The 18,777-nt window shown below is 43.7% G+C and overlaps 1 protein-coding gene across 12 annotated transcripts in view; it reads left to right on the forward strand.

Annotated features, from left to right (window-relative positions):
- Positions 1 to 18,777, forward strand: part of PPP2R2B (protein phosphatase 2 regulatory subunit Bbeta) — a 405,554-nt gene that overhangs the window by 305,903 nt on the left and 80,874 nt on the right. For 7 of the 12 annotated variants that reach the window (XM_084778209.1, XM_084778206.1, XM_084778208.1 and 4 more), the window contains 4 exons: positions 4,291 to 4,388; positions 4,670 to 4,750; positions 7,334 to 7,499; positions 14,350 to 14,462. In XM_084778209.1, coding sequence (XP_084634335.1) covers positions 4,291 to 4,388; positions 4,670 to 4,750; positions 7,334 to 7,499; positions 14,350 to 14,462 — 458 coding nt within the window. The remainder of the gene's footprint in view (positions 1 to 4,290; positions 4,389 to 4,669; positions 4,751 to 7,333; positions 7,500 to 14,349; positions 14,463 to 18,777) is intronic. The other 5 variants (XM_084778203.1, XM_084778207.1, XM_084778202.1 and 2 more) reach the window with 2 other exon arrangements.

The following is an 18,777-nucleotide window of genomic DNA, read 5'->3' on the forward strand; positions in this document are numbered from 1 at the left end:
TTTTCAGTCGGTGTACTCTAACCTCCCCCCCCCCCCCCCCCCCGCCACACACACACATATAGAAACTTGAGGGAAATGTTTGAGGTTTTAATTTCTTACTCAACAGTGCAGTTAGATTGAAATGAAATGTAATGCAATATTGAGTTGTCTTAGAAACTATCTAAGGGTGCAAGTTGCCTGGCCTGGGAAGGACTGGTTTCTGCAGGCCATGCATTGAGATGAGGTTGCTGTCGCTAAGTTTGGCAGCTTACGGCTATGACTATGGCTACTTCCCCTTCTTCCTAGGCTCATGGACATTCTCCTGTCTTGAGCAGCATGGCCCCACTCTGTTAACAGCGTGTTTCAAACACAAGAGGGTGGGCCTTCGTGGGCTTGGTATTTTGAACTTGGAATGTGGAGGTGATTCATGAGTTTCCCATCAATTATTAAGCAGTCATAGATGGAGATAAGTGGAGATGGATGGGATGGTGACGTCTTCCAACTACCCCTAGCTGCTTTGCCGTGATAAATGAGCCAGGCATCAGCAAAGTTCAAAACAGCTATCAACTGGACTGCAGCCACCGCCTATAGAGACCAGCTGGCTGGTAGGGTTAAAACAAATGTGAATTCTTGGCGAGAGGACAAAGGAATTGCCGTTCAAGCCACCCTTTCTCTTATGAGGTTCTCAAGGAAGATAGAGAGGCCTGGATAAGGGGGCAACTGCAAAACAAATGAGACACATTTTATGGTCAAGCGCAGTACCTTGTATTCCATAAAGGAGGGTTCTAGTGGTGTTGGCTAGGACTATGTGATTTCAATGGAATCCTCCCCTATTCTCAGCTACGTAGATTTTAAAGAAAGACACATATTTGTCGTCTCTGGGCAAGTAGCTTTTGCTTTGCTGAGAATGGCCTTCTCTAGGCAGGTGAGGTCACCTTTGGCTCTCACTGGAGAGTCTCCATAGCCACGGTCCAGAGTTTGTGTGTCAACGTTACCACCCGAGGCAAGGGTATAAACTGTAGGAGCTTAAAACTTAGCCGCAGTGAGCCAGGCATGGCAGCACACGCCAGTAACCCCAGCACTCGAGGCTGAGGCAGAGAGATCACAAGTTTGAGGCCAACCTAAACCCGAGGCCAAGGCAAGCCTGAACTACAAATTGAGGCCTATCTTAGACAAAAGAAAACAACAACAGCAAACAAACAACGCTGATGTGAACCTGGCATTTTTTGTTCGAGCCTGGGTCTCCCTACAGGCCCTCCCTCCCTCTCTCTCTCTCTCTTTCTCTCTCTCTCTCTCTCTCTCTCTCTCTCTCTCTCTCTCTCTCTCTCTCTCGCTCTCTCTCTCGTTCTCTCGCTTTCTCTCTCATATGCTAGTGTTTGAGCAATTTGAGTTTTGACTCATTTCACAGCACTTGACAGAAGCTAGGAACCAAAGAGACAACTGAGCCTACCTTATGTTCTAGACAGCTCGGGAAGCTATTTCTGGACTCACTGAAAGGCCAGATGCAGCAGAGATGTCAGCAGCACACACTAACACTCAATATGCCTCAGAGAGGGCATCCTAAGGCAGCTGCAGACAGTTAGCAGCTGACTTCTCCCAGCAAAGAGTAAGTGGGTAAGACACATAGGCTGTAAGGGAGAGAAGGGATCAGATGCTTTGTGTGAAGTGGCAAGTCCTCCAGCCGTGTTGGTCTTCACTGTGCCTTGGTTTGTGGGTGCCTGGTGTGTGAACTGGCCTTCCAACCTTATACCAAGGGCTTAGCAACCATCCCTGCTTATTCTATGCTTCATTTCCTGAGAAAAATGGAATTGATTTCCAGTTTAGATCAATAAGGATTGAGGTCACCTTAGCTAAATGAAGATGATTATAAGCCAGAAATCATAGACACTTGACCCACAAACCATGGGCAAGCCATAGACAAGATTTGTGTGGGAGCGGATATGCCTGTGTGGGCATGGTGCTTGTGTGATGGTGCAGGTGCACGCCCACATGTGTGCGTCTGTGGAAATCAAAGGTTGTTGTTCTGTCTTCCTCCATTTCTTTCCATAGTTTTTGGATATACTAAAATTATTTGACATTTTTGTTGGTAGTGATGGTGGCTTTTGGTTTTTTGTTTTGGTTGGTTTGGTTTTTTGAGGCAGAATTTTTCTGTGTAATAGCCTTGGATGTCCTGGAACTCTCTTTGTAGACCAGGCTAGCCTCGAACTCACAGAGATCCACCTGGCTTTGCCTCCAGAGTGCTGGAATTAAAGGTGCGTGCCACCATGCCTGGCTATTGTTTGGCACTTCCATACACATGTATAATGTACTTTCAAACACATCATCTCATTACTCTCTGTAATTCCCCACCCACTCCTACTGAACCCTTCTTATTCCCTTTTTTTTTTTTTTTTTATTCTCTTTCGCTGAACCTGGGCTCACCAATTGGCTAAGACCAGCTGACCAGTGAGGTCCCAGGATCTTTCTGACTCTACCTGCTAGCACTGGGATTAGAGATGGCCACTGAACACTCAGCTGTTGTCTGAGTACTCAGAAGCCAAGCTCAGATCCTTATGCTTGCACAGTAAGCACTCTACCCACCAAGCCTTCTGCTCAGCCTACATATAGGATTTTCTAGCCAGGCAGTGGTGGTGCATTCCTTTAATCCCAGTACTCAAGAGGCAGAGGCAGGTGGATCTCTGTGAGTTTGAGGCCAGCCTGGTTTACTCAGTGATTCCAGGACAGCCAGGGCTACACACAGACAAACCCTGTCTCAAAAAAACTGAAAGAAAAAAAAATGGTAAAGATTTTCTTTTTACCATTGAACTTGGTAGCATGCACCTGTAATCCCAGATCTCAGGAAATAGAGGCAGGAAGATGCCAAGGTAGAAATCAGCCTGTGACAGATCTGATCTGAATCACCCAGAGAGACCCAGTCTCATAAAAAGAAAAGAAAAAAAAACAGCATATATTGTTTTTATTGTCATGTATTGAAGAGAAAGCATATTATTGGTGTATAAGAATTTGAGATGTTTATGTTAAGATCTACATGCCTGGGTGCCAATTCCTCAAAGACAGCATGCACCATGCTACACTTGTTCCTCAAAAGGGGCCGCTAATATCCATGATCCTTCCTTGCCCTGGAGAGTTTGAACTGACTCCTAATAAGGCCAAAATAAAACTTGGACTGTCTTTAAGTGAGCCTCACTTGAAAGTGACAAAGGCTTGTGACTTACTCTCCTGCCTTCTGCACAAAGAGGAGGAATTAAGAATAGTTTCGATATCTAGAAAAGAAAGAATCTTATGCTACTTATCTGAAGAAAAGGGCATAACAAGGACATCGTGAAACGATACACAAGTAAGATGTAAGACTTGATCGTCACCACGGCTTCTCCCCTCACCCATGCCTTTGCTGTCACAGGTTCGGGCTGAGGCAGTCCTCTGTTCAGAAGCCATGATCACAGTTCTTTACCTCTTGTTCTTTTCCCTTTCATGTTCTTTCTTCCTTATCTCTAAGCTTACTTGCACCCTCCAATTGTTGAAGCTGCATGAAAGGATGATTTGGGAGAATTAATCTCTGACATTTTTCTAAAACTGTCCCTAAGCCAGGCATAGGTAATTCACCCAGTCCTTGGGCCATGGTGGTAACGAGTGCTGATGCTGATATTCTTTTTGCGGTTGTCTGTGCTCTCAGTCCCTGCTCCCTGCTGCCTGCGCCTCTCTATAATACTCCCCTGACCCTATGACACTGTCTTTCCAGTACCGTGTCCTGGAAAAGGGTGCGCTCTCCAGAGGACTGCTGGGCTTATGCAAGAGGGGAGAGAGCACTAGTGAAGTTGGGGGGCTAGTGGAGCACCCCAGTAACACCTAGGCTCTCCTGTGATTGGCATCAGCATCAATCAATGCAGGTGCACCCTCCATGCTCAGGCCTAACCCTGACCACCGGCCACCGCACTGATACCTGTCTCGGGGACTTTATTGGAGTAGAAGAGGGCTCTGTGGTTAGTGAAAATTAACAAGGAAAAAGTACCATTTCCATGGGCAAAAAGAAATTCACTGTCTCTTCCTATAAAACAGAAGGGTGTGAACTCACCTTGCCCCTCTGTTGGCCCCAGATGTTCCAGGAGCCCACAGTGCAGTGGGGCGCCTAAGGGAATCCACTTTCCTAACTGCTACTTCAGTGGTACTTACAATGCAGAATATAAAACCCTGTAAATTCCGCTGCACAGCCAGAGCCCTGAGCCTTTAAATGCACAGAAAAGTGTGTCTATTATCTAGCCTTTCAAAGTAAGTGTGCAGTTACTTAAATTGCTTTTGTCTTCTTCTTTTCAGCTGACATTATCTCTACGGTAGAATTCAACCACACGGGAGAGTTGCTAGCGACCGGGGACAAGGGGGGTCGGGTTGTAATATTTCAGCGAGAACAGGAGGTAAGTATCAGCCAATTGGAAATTCCCATTTTCTTCCCTTTTTAGAGGAGGCCTCCCACTGTGCCTTAATCCTCATGTGTCTGTCTCCCTTAACCTTGCCTGCCGCTTCTGCTCACCAACAGTAAAACTGCCAAAAAAAAAAAGTCATTAGCATCCACTGTTCTAAGTTCAAGCCCACAAACGCACCTCACAGAGGGTTCTCCCTGGGCAGGCCTTCTCATTCTGCATAGTGAACAGTGGAAAGCAGCAGCCTTTCTCATCTGACCTACAAAATTCCACAGGTGCTTGTGGAGGAGCAAACTCCAGCTGTTGTCTTGGGATCTCTCCTCCGGGTGTTGAAATTCAATCTCCCTTCATTTCAGGTACTGCTAGAATACATAGGAGAGAGAAAAAAAAAACATATATATATATATATCTTTATTTGAAAACAGTTGTAAAGAGGGCATGTTGGGTCAATAGGGAGGAAAGTGATTCTCAGCCTACCCAACAGGCAAAACCCTCCAAAAAGGCTCCTCCGCCCAGCATTGGGCATATGTTAGTGTGGGTCCCTGGAGCTGGGTGTGTCATATAACTGCCATTTCAGTGGCTGGTTTCCTCCTGAGGCTTCGGTTCTGCTAGGAATTCTCTCTCGTTTTCATATAAATTGAGGCTGCTCCCCCTCCCGTTCCTATTTCTGTTTTCTCAGAAAGGAATTATGGCCTGGGTTGATTTCCTTGTCCTCTCCTGGCACACTCTAGTCCCTCCAGCAGGGTAGTCTGTGCTCTAGCAACTCTCCCATCTGCCACTGCCCTGCCTCTGAGATTCACTGGGCACTGGGGAGGCGGGAGGGAGGCCCGGTGTTAGAGGACAGCTCCACAAGAGACTTCCTGAGCAATTTAATGCCCTCGCTTTGTGCCTCCAAGCCATTTGCATTACACCTCCCCCTCAAAAGAGGAAAGCCTCATTTAGGGGTGATATATTTGGTAATTGCACATTATTTGCAATTAATTTCTATAAGGGCGTCGTAATCCCTCGGGGGTTCTGTGTAAATTCAAGTGCTCAGCATTAAATCAGGCACCCAGCCTATTACATTGGCCCTAGTAACATGAAAATATAGTTGGCAAGTAAGAACTAAATCGCTCTTCGTGACCTGGAATTTTTCCTGCTCTTTCCAGAGCTGCCTGGTGCTAATTGGTCTGGCACATGCTACACACACTTGACAGTCTGATTTGGATGGTAGCAAATCAACCCTCTTAGAAATTTACTGTTTAGATGGACCAGGTCTCTGCAAATAAGCAGGAGAATGGCAAGGATGTCAGCTTCTAAAGTCCTTTGAAAACTGATTTTCAAATCTCCAATTTAAAAAAAAAAAAATCCAATTAGGTTCACAGCTATGATTAAGGGAACTAGAGGAACTATTTAGCATAAATTACCCAAGGCTGCATGTTACCAGGAATATTCCACCCCACATTTTCTGCTAGCTATTTATAGGTTTCACCTATTTTCATTTAAGAGGAGATTTGGGGAGCCTGACCCATTGGGAAAAGGATGGGGACATACCTTCCAAGGTAGTGTGAGTGCGTTCACTGGGACATAGAAGTCAGTGAGGATGAGGATGGTGGAGTTTAGAGACATCGTTTGGGCGCTCTTCAGTCGCTCCCAGACAAACTGCTCAAAAGGACCCCAGTCTCAGTGTCTGCACCCTCTAGGCTCAGCAGAAGAGCCCGCTTCTGGGCACACTGAGATATGCCTGTGGGTGTCATGTGTCCATCTAAAATCATATATCTTAAACCGGGCCTTCTCTTTAAAATCAAACATCGATTTGAAATGTGTTTGATAAGACCCAAATATTAATTTTTGAACAGATTTTCAAACCAAATCTCAAAACAGTAGGTAACATGGTTCTAAAATTCATGTAATATGACCTTCCCTCTTGTCTCTTTTTCTCTTTGTCTCCTCAATAAGCTTTTTTTTTTTCCTTCTCTTCACCCTTTCCCTGTCTTCAGGCCTTGGCTTTGTGTTCCGGGATCTCATCATTTATTTAGTTCCTGCTGTTTGCACTTTACATAATTAGTGCTAGGGGAAAGTCACAGGTAGAGCCCATCACTCTCTCCATGATGCAGATGGCGCTCATGTGCAGATGGCTCTTTCATCACTTATGCTGGATAAAAAGGGAGGTGGGAGGGACTTGTGCCCAAATCTGCTTCTCAAGAGCTATGTGACCTTGGAAGAGTCACTTATCTCTCTGAGCCTCTGGGTTCCATCTAGGTGGTTGCTCTACCTAGCTCTCCGAGATCCCGTGAGCCTTTGCTACAGCTTTGCATCTTTCATAGGGATTGATATAAGTATGTGTGAGCATAACCACAGAATGGCCCACTCAGCACTTCCTGAAACACACAAAGATGTGACTATTAAATCTTCTATTTGTATTGTCTTTTCCTATTTTAACTTCCTCCTCTTCCTCTTCTCCTTCGTCCTCTTCCTCTTTTTTTTTTTTTTTTTTTTTTTTTTTTTTAAGACAGAGTTTTAGCCCTGGCTATCCTGGAACTCATTTTGTAGACCAGGCTAGCTTCAAACTCAGAGAGAACCATCTGCCTCCCATGCTGGGATTAAAGGCATACACCACCATGCCTTGCAAATTTTGTTTCTATGTATATGTTATGATATATACTTTTTGTTAATATAGTTTAAATATGTAATTTACAAATATATGTATGTATGTATGTGTGTATGTATGTATGTGCATGTGTGTGTATGTGTTTCTGATATTTGCCAACACATTGCATGCTTTTGGGACCAGTAAGCCAAAGCTGAGCCTATGGCTGCAGTGATCTTAGGCTCCACTCTCCCTGATGCAGCCTTCCTGAGCACCCCTAATGGCTTTTCTCAGAGGGGAAAAAAGAATCCATGAGTTGGCACTTGCTTTAAATGGTTTAACCTTCTCTGTGTGCTTTACCTTCCTACAGAGTAAAAACCAGGTTCATCGTCGGGGTGAATACAATGTTTACAGCACATTCCAGAGCCATGAGCCCGAGTTCGATTACCTGAAGAGTTTAGAAATAGAAGAAAAAATCAATAAGATAAGATGGCTCCCTCAGCAGAACGCAGCTTATTTTCTTCTGTCTACCAATGGTACGTGGAGGAGGGTTTTTCTTTATTCCTATTTGATACTTTACAATCAACTAGACTTCTTAGTCTCCCTTAGCCTCAGTGTTCTTCTGTCCCTTGTGAAAAACTTAGAAACCCTGTTTGCAAGACAATTAGCAGTATTCATGGTGCACATGGAGTTGGACTCTGTAAATAGTAGCTATGCTTTTTATAAATATCGAATTTATGACCCAATTTTGTGGAACCCGTTATCTGCAGTTTCCTAATGTAGATTGCTTGCAGGTGTTGGGGAATGTCACTTCCTGTCTTAAGATTCATTGCATGTTACTCTGGGAATGCATTTCAGGAAACTCGACATGCTGTCGGCATTTTTGAAAAATAGTTATTAATCCCTGAATATAATTTAGGGTCTGCAAAGCAGATGTCTGTGTATCTGAGGAAATCACATTCTGAGCCGAGAGCACAAGACCAGAGGAGATGGGGATGCTTCCAAAAACTGGTCAAGAAACATAGTCTCTTAATCCGCCTTCCAACTCCCCACGTCCTAGAGTTTGTTTAGGAAGAAGTGACATAAATAGAAAAGAGGGCATTGGGTACTGGGGGTGACTAAAGCATGGTCATGCCATGATGGCACTCCAGGGTTTTAGCCCTATTCTTGGGGGTGGGGGGGAAGCCAGCTGGAATTCAGTCGCTACTGAAGGATGCTAATGGAAAATGGTAACAAGAGGACTCAGAGAGAAAAATTAAAGACCATTGCCCAAGGAAAGGAGTTGAAGAGTGATTCATTCATTTCATTGTGTGACAAATACATGTTTAAATGTAACTTAAGATTTTCATATCGTCCCTACCCAGATCTAGCCAATGGACAGGACATTCTCCACAGTTGAGTGGAGAGTGGGGTATGACTTTCACACATACTCTGGTGTCTCATATTTGACCACATCCCCTGGATGGGGAGGCCTGGTGGCACTCAGAGGAAGGATAGCAGGCTACCAAAAAGAGACTTGATAGCCTATGAGCATATACAGGGGGAGGAAGTCCCCCTCAGTCACAGTCATAGGGGAGGGGAGTAAGAGGAAAATGGGAGGGAGGGAGGAATGGGAGGATACTAGGGATGGGATAACCATAGAGATGTAATATAAATAAATTAATAAAATAAAATAAAATAAAAAAGATTCTCATATCAAGGACAGAAAAATGGAGACGATGTCTACACTACAATCAAGCAGATATTCTTTTTTGATAGAAGAAAAAGGCACATAGCAAAAGAGTTCCTATTACTAAGTCTTGGCTGTGCATTGTGGGTCACTTGTAAATCCTTTATCATTTTAATTTTGAAAGTGTATACAGTGGAGTCATAGATCAGCCTTATGGAAGAAGGGGGGGGGGGAGAATGTAATGTAGATGTCCCCAAATTCCTCAAATATAAAGGCGGTGTATAGATCTAAAACATGACATTCCTAGATTAGCTACTTGGGAGTTATTCAAACATACCTCAATATAAACAGGTCATTATTCGTTCTTTTTTTTTTTTTTTTTTTAGGTTCCAATTAATGTCATTTCTTCTCATAGCTGGGTTGTTTGTTTGTTTTTGTTTTTGTTTTGTTTTGTTTTTGTCCTGTTTACTTTCCACAACCTTGGTCTCTTGGAGTCCAAATAACCTCACCTTATTTTCATTTATTCTCTTGTGGCTGCTTTCTGTTCAAGTCTCGTTTAAAGACTTTGTTGCTACCCACCACTCAGAATGAAAGAGGCTCGTGGTAGTTTTAGTGTAATTACTTCAGTTGCAGGGAAGTGTCTGATTGTCTTCCATAGCTAGATTACATTATATTATGAAATTTAGCCTATTGATTATTGCAGTAAAATCCAAAGGCTTATTAACTACTTTGTAGGGGGGATGGGAAAGAAAGCAAAATTCAATGAAGATTAATTATATAGCATAATGTTCTGTTAATTGAGTTTTTAAATAGTTTTTTGATTAACAAGGATATTATCTTCCCATTTGGGATGCTATTTTACATGCCAACCACATCTCAAAATGACTCTTCTAAGAAAAATCCCCATGTTCTTATGTGGTTTTCTTTTCTATGCTACTATTGAGGTTAAAAATACACACACACACACACACACACACACACACACACACACACACACGGCAAATAGTTTCATATTCAAAATTTAATGGAAGACAATGGGAATTACTTATATAAAAGAGGAAATGAAGATAAATGATAAGGTTGTGTTTAAGCCTGCCACAAGTGATGATAAAGTACTCAGAGACCAAGCCAGAAGAAAGAAAAAACCGTTATTCACATTAACAGCTGCATGCGCCTTGGAGTTCCCAACCCCCCCACCCCCCCCAGCCCCCCACCCCCCCCACCCCCCCACCCCCCCCCACCCCCCCACCCCCCCCCACCCCCGCCACAAAGCTTCAAGATTCTGAGTCGAATAAAAATACTGTGATAATAAAGTCAAGTACTACCCCAGGCAACAGAACCTTGGGGAACTGGATTGAATTCTCCGTCAATTATCTTTTTGAGGGAAAGGGTGCTTATCTCATTAGTTGAGTAGAGTTTCTAATTCTACTAGAATATGTTTTTTAACTTCACAACATTTAAAGAAAAGTAAAGCTAACATTCCACTGTGAAACGGGGCCTTGAGGTTATTTGTCACACAAAGGTACATTGATGTGTCGAGCCTACTTATCTTGCCTGGATGCTTATGCTGAGAAAGGCAGAGTGCTGAGGTGTTGGTAGTGAAAATTAAGAAAATACCCAGACACAAAACAAAGACAATGTATGTTCTGATACATGAGAATTCCAGCTAGTGTCTTTTAGAGAAAAAGAAAAAGGTGTAAATAATGTGCTTATTAACAGAAAGATGATATATTCTACAGGTATTTGTAAGCCAGGTTTTTAAGTATAATGTAAAAAGAGTACTTTCCTAGCCAATATTTTATTAAAATACCATATGACTGCATATTTCCTCATAGGATTTGATTCCTCTGTAGCTTAATAACAAGTCTCCCACTATTAGGCTTTTAGTGGTTAACACGTTCTTCCTCCAAATTGTATATCCAGTAGTGTATTGCATTCCTCATAATAAATTCAGTAAACACATGTATATGGATAGATGTTAGTATAAATGTACAATCAGTTAAAATGCATATATTACCTATATGGCACAGTTAGAAATAGATAAACAAGGAAATAGTAGAAGACTATAAAGAAAATGTACACAGTAATCTTCGACTACCGGAACTAAGGGAAGCTTTTTTTTTTTAACCTTTCTGCTCGTTCTCATTTTTCAATTACAACAGCAAGTACCTCTTATATAATAAAATAAGGGAAATGATTAAATACGTAACTTAGTATACATAATATCATTGTAGTTCCCTGCCTCAAGATACTGCGCACAGAAAATAAAGGAATATTTATAAGAGATAGTCATGATGGAGCATGTCTGCAGTCCCAGCACTAGGCAGGTAGATAAAGGTGGTCTCTTTTCTGGGCTACCCAGAGCTATATAGGGAGACATAAGTCAATAAAATAAAGAATGTATATAAAATTTTGACCATGGATTATCCCTAACTGGAGGCCATATAAGCAGCTCTTATCTTTGTGTTTTACCTGTGATTTCTATTTATCTCTACATCAATTTGTCATTTATAGTACAAAATATACTATTAAAATGAATTTGGACACATTTCAAAGCCAAAAAAAAATGAGAAAAGATTTCGTGGTGAAATTGACCGGTTCATAGGTTGCTCTCAGCCACAGCTTATGAGGAACAAATCAAGGGTCTGACTATACATATGGTCCGCGTTTAACTTTCTCACTCTAAAAAAGCATCCTCATATGAACAGGCTCTCAAGAGAGCGTGGGACAAGAGGGATGTGAGCATAGAGTTAGCACTTTCTAAATTAAGCCCCCAGCTGGGACAGGCTCTCCTCCCAGTACAAGTCAAAGTGAGCACACAGATGAGAGGGCATGGATCCCACACCAAACATGAGAGTAGGTTTGGATGCCCAAATAACACCCAGGTGTATGAACCTGGATCTTTACTAAAATATCCCCATAGCTGCTGACAGACAACAACATGGTACTTTAAGACCTCTAAGGGCAAGACATGAAGTACTGTGAGGTCCTGTGCCTTTGTCTGCAAGAGTGGTCCTCCCAAAGGTGAAAAACTTGGGAAGGGATGGTGTAGCACCTAGAGAGTCATGGAGAAAACCAAAGAAGTCATATTAAAGGCAATTAGAGGCACAGCCTTTTTTTCTCTCCAGAAAATTGAGACTTCTATTGTGGGATGAAGCTCAAGGCAAGAAATTAACCTATTCGTACTACAAATTGAGGCATGGGAAGCTAATTCTAATGGCAGCTGCTATTTGGACACTACCATTAGAAGTCCAACATGGTTAAAGATGCTGATTCATTCTGTCATAAGACCCCCAATAAGAAAGATGCCATTCCTACTGGGGTACAGAGTGACAACTGTGTACTGTTGAAATCTGTGGATGGATGTAATCTGGAATTGAAATTTAAGTGAGCATTCTGCACTTCCTTGTTTTCTGATGACCAATCCTGACTGCAGCACTACTTTGTATGTGCCTTCTTACAAGGACCATAGTCCTTGGCCATGTGGCTCTTGAATGAAAAATAAGAAATAAAAGAAAGAGAACATGACTGCTCCTAGGTATGGTGGAGGAGGAGGTTTATTGAACATATGAGAGAGAAAACATCCAGAGGCACAGACAAAGGCATCTGGAAGTATCCAGAGTGAATATGGTCAGACTAAGCCAGGCCGTGTGTGGAAAGACTAGGGAGAGCAAAAGGGAGCTGGTAAACAAGAGGGGCAGCCTGGCCTGAGAGACTGGCATACCCAAACCAGATCAGAGGAGCTCGGAGAAGGGGCAGCCCAGCTGTTGGGCTGGAAAGTTCAGGAAAGAGACAGGGTATGCTAGCCAGAAGGACCTTGTAATAGGTAGGGACTGAAGGGGTCTGGGAGAACCTGGCAGCCAGAGTCGGCTTTGGTATGATAATAGGTATCTCAGCCTTTTGTCCTGGGTTTGAGAGCTAACAGCAATCTAGGCAGTAGTGGGAATTAGGTCCAAGAGTATCTCACACCAAATCCTGCCCAACAGAGACAGATACAGGGGAATTAAGTGTGTCCCTGCTTTTCAGAAGGAAAGGCAAAAACAAGTACAGGCTACAGATGTGTGATCTGATAAGGAAGGTGTTCAGGACCATATGGTACACAGTCAAGACTGGCTTAGCCCAAACATGTTTTCTAAAAATGTAGAATTGAGAACCTGGGCGGGGCATGCCTCACCAGTTCCTCAGAGTTCCAGATTCCCTCCATCACTGCCTTGGGCTGTCAGCATCTGGAGGCAGAGCTCTCATTTTTGGTTCAAGACTATGGAAAAGGGCAGGTGTCACCAGGAGATGCAAGGTGGTAGATCAGTCTAAACTATAGTTTGTGGTTGGGAGCTATCAGGAAGCAGCAAGGAAAAGTGAACAGAGGGAGGGGAGAGGAGAGGGGAAGAGGGGAGGGGAGGGGAGGGGAGGGGAGGGGAGGGGAGAGGAGGGGAGGAGAGGGGGAGGGGAGGGACTGATACTCAGGGTTTTGTGTATGCTACGCAGCTGAGTTATGCTCCCAGCCTGATAAGAGCATTTTGCTTCATCTCTATGTTGTCTTAGTTCCCTGAAAATTGCTAAAATACACTCTTAAAGTGAGGAGATCATTCATATTCAAACTAATATTTATTCGTTGTTGGTATTGATATTATGGAGCTTCAGACACACCCCAGGTACCACTAAATGTTGGAAGTTCAGCAATGAACAAAACGGACAAAACTCAAGATTTCTAGTGACAAATAGATATTAAGAAACAACCACCATTGCCAACTGATGGTGAAGCATGCTATGTAGAAGAAAAGGCAGAGAGGGAGAAGGAAAGAAAGAGGTGGAAGTCAAGGACAAAGAGAAGAAAAGAATGGAGAATTTCAATGCAACTATGTTTTTATGTAGATTTTATACAAGCTATTCTGGGGTTGGTGCATAAACAAAAATGAGTAAGTCATGTGAAAAGGTCATGGGGGCTGAGAGATAATTCATTGGCAGAGAACTTTTCTAGCATTTACATGCACTAGGCTTAATCATCGGTGCCAGATAGAAGGTAGATAGAAATAGATGATTGATTGAGAGATAGATAGATAGATAGACAGACAGATAAACAGACAGGCAGACAGCAAATAGCTTTCCTGGCAGAAGGCAGAGTGAGTTCAAAGGCCCTGAGACAGAAGTTTAGTGTTCTGGGCATAGAAAGAAGCCACATAGTGTTCTGGGCATAGAAAGAATAGCACAGGAGTCAGGGAGCAGAATGGTCCACAATATGAGAGGGCCAAGGAAGGCGAGAGTGCCAGGTTATGAAGCGCCTTCGCAGGCATGGTGAGGACAGTGTCTAAGAGAGGTAGGTGGATGCTAAAAACAGAAATGGCAACAGTGTCCTACTGCCCAACGAACATTAGATTAATTGTCCGTGTGCTAACAGTTACATAGTGAACTCCATATACGTGACTATTCTTATTGAATTTCAATCAATATTTTTACTGAATGATTCAAATTAAAATGTAAGGTATATGCTTAACAGTGCATCATCAGAGAGAGCCATTTTGTCCTAACACAATCTGTGCTTTTGTCTTGCCTTGTGACACGGAGTAAGCACTTGCCTTCAAATCACATGAGATTTATTCAGGACTGGGTCTTATATCACATCTTACCCTCATTACCTTGACCACCACCCCCCATTCCCCACCCCCAGAGAAAGCTTCCCTGCCCTGTCAGTCACCCTGACTTCCGATTGCCTTCCACAGATAAAACCGTGAAGCTGTGGAAAGTCAGTGAACGTGATAAGAGGCCAGAAGGCTACAACCTGAAGGATGAAGAGGGCCGGCTCCGGGATCCTGCCACCATCACAACCCTGCGGGTGAGTGTCACTGTCCCAGCCATGCCTTTCAGCAGCCTGGGCCATCAGGGTACAGCGAACGCCACCCCGCTAAAGTTGGGCAAGGGCTGGCCGCAGCAGTAGACTACAACTGTGAGACATGGTTGAAGGCAGTGGGCAGAGCCTCAGCCTACCCGTGTCTGGTGGCAGATGGAGGAGTGGGAAAGGTGCCAGGCCCTAATGACTACAAATCCGTGCTTCTGCTTTGTCCCCAAGGACTTGCCACATGGCCGCTGCCATCCGTCGCTGTATTCTGAGCCTGTCTAGTCGCGTTATCTAGCATGTCTTGAACACCTTCTGTAGCTGGAATAAGGGGCAGAAGCCTGCTGGGATGGAAAATTTGAGTTCTGTTTTTTAGAACCCAAGCATCAAAATCTACCAGACCTGGGGTGGAGTCCTGTCACTCATCAGAACCTTACATGGCTACTGTAGTTGTCCTTGTGCTTATTTTAACTGACAGAAACCACTTAAAGGAAGAATCGTTTGTTTTAGCCCACAGTTTCCAGGATTTTGTCCAAGGCCAGATGGCTCTGCTTCCAGGCTGTGCTGAGGAAGATAGTAAAAATGGTAGTGATAGGTCAAGTGGATTCACTTCATAGTGGTCAGAAACCAAAGAGGCAGGCAGACAGACAGACAGACAGACAGACAGACAAGGTGGAGCCAGAGACAAGATCCTCCAAAGACACATCCTCAGACATACTCTCTCCAACCAGGCCCTGTAGTCCAATAATTCCACCAAATTGTGACCCCCAGCAACACACTGACTTGTTGAAGAAAGCCTGTATGAGCCCAATCCCCTTTGGGTGCTAAGATCCACCAGCGTGAAGACCAGGCCTTCCACACATGAGCCTTGTTTGGAGGAAGTTGTATTCAAAACACAACATTCATTTTCAATCCTTAGTCAGACAAATTTTGAACATTTCCTTTTGAACCTCAGTCAGACAATTTATTTTTCCTTTCTCCCCCTGTAACTAGAAAGAAATCCTATTGTCTGTGAACTTGTGAATATGAAAGGCAGGAGGTGGGAAGTCCTACCCTGTGGCAGTTACGCTCAGCATGTATGTGTAGGCCTCGCTCTCAGCCTGTGTGGCTTCCTTAGGACCGCCAGATGTGCACAGCCTGGTAAGGAGGGGGCCATTACAGCACCCACACTCAAATGGCTCCAACTCTACACAGAGTAAGACAAATGCAGACAGAGACAGTCAGAGAGTTGTTGTTTGTTCAAAGGAAAAAAGAAATGGCATTTGGTTCTGGTCCCCAGGAAAGGCCCCGGGGAAGGGAAAGGTGAGGGTGCTAGTAAAATGGATTTCTGAAAATGGAGCATTAGGAAAAGACTCCTCCATAGAGCAGTGGATCCCAACCTTCCTACTGTTGAGACCTTTTAACACAGTTCCTCATGCTGTGGTGACCCACTACCATAAAATTATTTCATTCTTACTTTCATATCTGTAATTGTGCTACTGTTATGAATCATAATGTAAATATCTGTTTTCCGATGGTCTTGGGTGATTCCTGTGAAAGGAACATTTGTCTCCGCCAAAGAAGTCAGGTCCCACAGGTTGAGAACCGCTGCTTTAGATGTAGGTAAAAAGTGGTTTAATACAAGGTGGTTTATTTTTAATCTATTCAGTGTAAACAGTAAAGCAAGAACAAGTTGGGACCAGCCCTAACCCCACAGGACTTATAGAACTGGGAAATATGTACTACCAGACATCAGCTGTTGTACAGAGGACCAAATCTGAAAGGGAGCACATGTTGGTGGGGAGAGAGTGTCTCACCCGGGTACATGAGCAGAAGTGGGCATTGGTGATCGCTGTGTGCCTCTATCGGCTCACAGGTTCCTTCATCCATCTATCTTATCATCAGATGCTTTCAAACACTCTGCTGGCCACAGTCCTGGGCTATTGGGGCTTATTCTGTATTGATTGGCACCATGGCTGTAGTTGTGTTCCTTCTGAGCCCACACACATTGGCTCTGTTCTGTTTTCATGCCAGTTCCCCATCTCTGTATCAGGCCTGGTTGGGGAGGTGTCAACCTAACCTGCTGTTCTAAAAGCGCAGAGGTTTGGGAGACTTGAGAAAAGTATAATGAAGAATAGGAAGGTCCTGGTATGCTGAAGTGGGCTAAGGTATGACTGTTCTGCTCTCCAGCTAGGGATGGGGGGGGGGCATCTGACTTGAAACCTTGTATCTCCAGTGACAGTGGTCACTATTCACCATAGTCCTTACGCAGATTCAGTGTGACACTGTGTGCGTGATAAAGAGCTTAGTCCATGGGGAACACTCCAAGCTAGCTCCTTACTTAGCATTACCATCATCATCAACATCATCAGCCATCATCATCATCCTCAGGACCATCAGCACTGTCAGCATCCTCCACATACACCTTCATGCCAGAAGAGGGAGGGCATCAGATCATATTACAGATGATTGTGAGCCACCATGTGGTTCTTGGGGATTGAACTCAGGACCTTTGGAAGAGCAGCCAATGCTCTTAACCTTTGAGCCATCTCTCCAGACCCCTTTCTTACCCTCACTGTGTATGTGTGTGTATGTATATGTGAGCAAGAAAGAGAAATCATGGTTCTCTCTCTCTCTCTCTCTCTCTCTCTCTCTCTCTCTCTCTCTCTCTCTCTCTCTCTCTCTCTCCCTCTCTCTCCCTCTTTCTCTCTCTCAGTACTGCTTTATTCATTCCACAAGCTACTTACAAATAAGGAGTAAGCACTGTGCCAGAAATAAGACAGGAAATGAGACTGACTTTTGTCCCTCAGTATATGGCAGTCCTGTGAGGAAAACAAATGGTGCCCCTGAGTTCTGCCATGGACTCTGCCTGTAGTTATACGTTGTTCTGAATATAACTCTTGCATTCAAAGAGATTGAATTTCTCCAGGCCTTGACACAAAGTTAATACCCCTTGAGATCATTTAAGACTGTGTACTTAACCTGCTGTCCTACTGTGTGCTTGGCCTGTTTAAGTTTAACCTTCCTTTAAGAGAGCAATGTAAACAAGCTTACTACGAATAGCCAATCTTATGTTTTATACTCTTCCTCCATGCCCTTGACCCAGAACGATCTCCCTGTATATGTGTGTGCTGTGGAAATCATTTGCTTAAAGTAGGCAGTGGGTTGGAAGCAACCTTTAACACAACTACCACCATAAATGTTGGAAGCAAAACGGATATAGCCTGGTAACATCTGCTTGTAGTAGTGTTCACTGTTCTGGGTCAGTTGAGAACAGTAAAATCTTCCCTTGTAAAACTCCATTAAAGATTTCTATCCCACACCACATTTTCTGTGCTGTTCAATAAAGAGGGAGAAAAGCCTATTTTTTTAGGGACAGACTAACATCAAACACATGTATACACATGTGCGCACATGCATACACATACACACACACACACACACACACACACACACATACACACACACACACATGATAGACTACAGACAGACCAGTAATCTCAAGCTACAGACAGATGGAAGATAAAGGGAGAGAAGTAGAACTTAAATTTGGCCTCAGTCTTGATCAAATTATTCCAAAAGGAAATAATTTGTCTTGGTTTCTTACTGTGACATCGATGCATTTTGGTGCCGCTGAAATTATCTCTAATGTGTTAACTGATACATCTGCCTTTGTTTGCTACGTACATGAAAATCTCTCAGAGGCCATCTGTAGGCCGCCACTATGGTTTCTCATTGCCAGGGGCAGCTAAGGGATCCCATGTATCTGTGTCTAACCCCTTGGGGGCTCCATCCCAGCATCAGAGGAGAGAAGGCCTGTTCACACTCCCTCTGGAGGAGAGATCCACTGTGGCAAGACAGTGACGCTAATGAAGTGAGTGAGCTTCAGATCACCCCTGACAGAGGCCCCGGAGCTGCTGCTGCCACTTAGAAAACAGCAGTTCTAACTCCAGTCTTTAGCGACCAGCTGTGTGGCACTGGACAGTGCAATCCACCTTTTTTTTTTTTTCTTTTTCTCCTGCTTTTAAGCTGCTCAGCAAAAGGGTTGGAGACACTCACACCCTCTGAGGCCCAATTTGCACTTTTGAAACTCACACTGGGGTTTGCTAAAAGACCAGGGTCTGTGGTCACCGGGGCCTAATATCTACCAAGCCCCTTAGAATTGTGACTTTTTCCTTTAAACCTCAGTTACCTTTTAGTCACGTGAGCAGCAATTATAACAGTATATACATATTTGCTATAAACATTATTGTACCTATGTTTCACTCCATTCATCACTCTGGGGCCTTAAAATAACACCCATTTCATGTAAATACCCACATCATATGCGCATTCT

Source organism: Acomys minous, assembly GCF_964271855.1.
Source record: "Acomys minous genome assembly, chromosome: 4".
Classification (NCBI taxonomy): Eukaryota; Metazoa; Chordata; class Mammalia; order Rodentia; family Muridae; genus Acomys; species Acomys minous.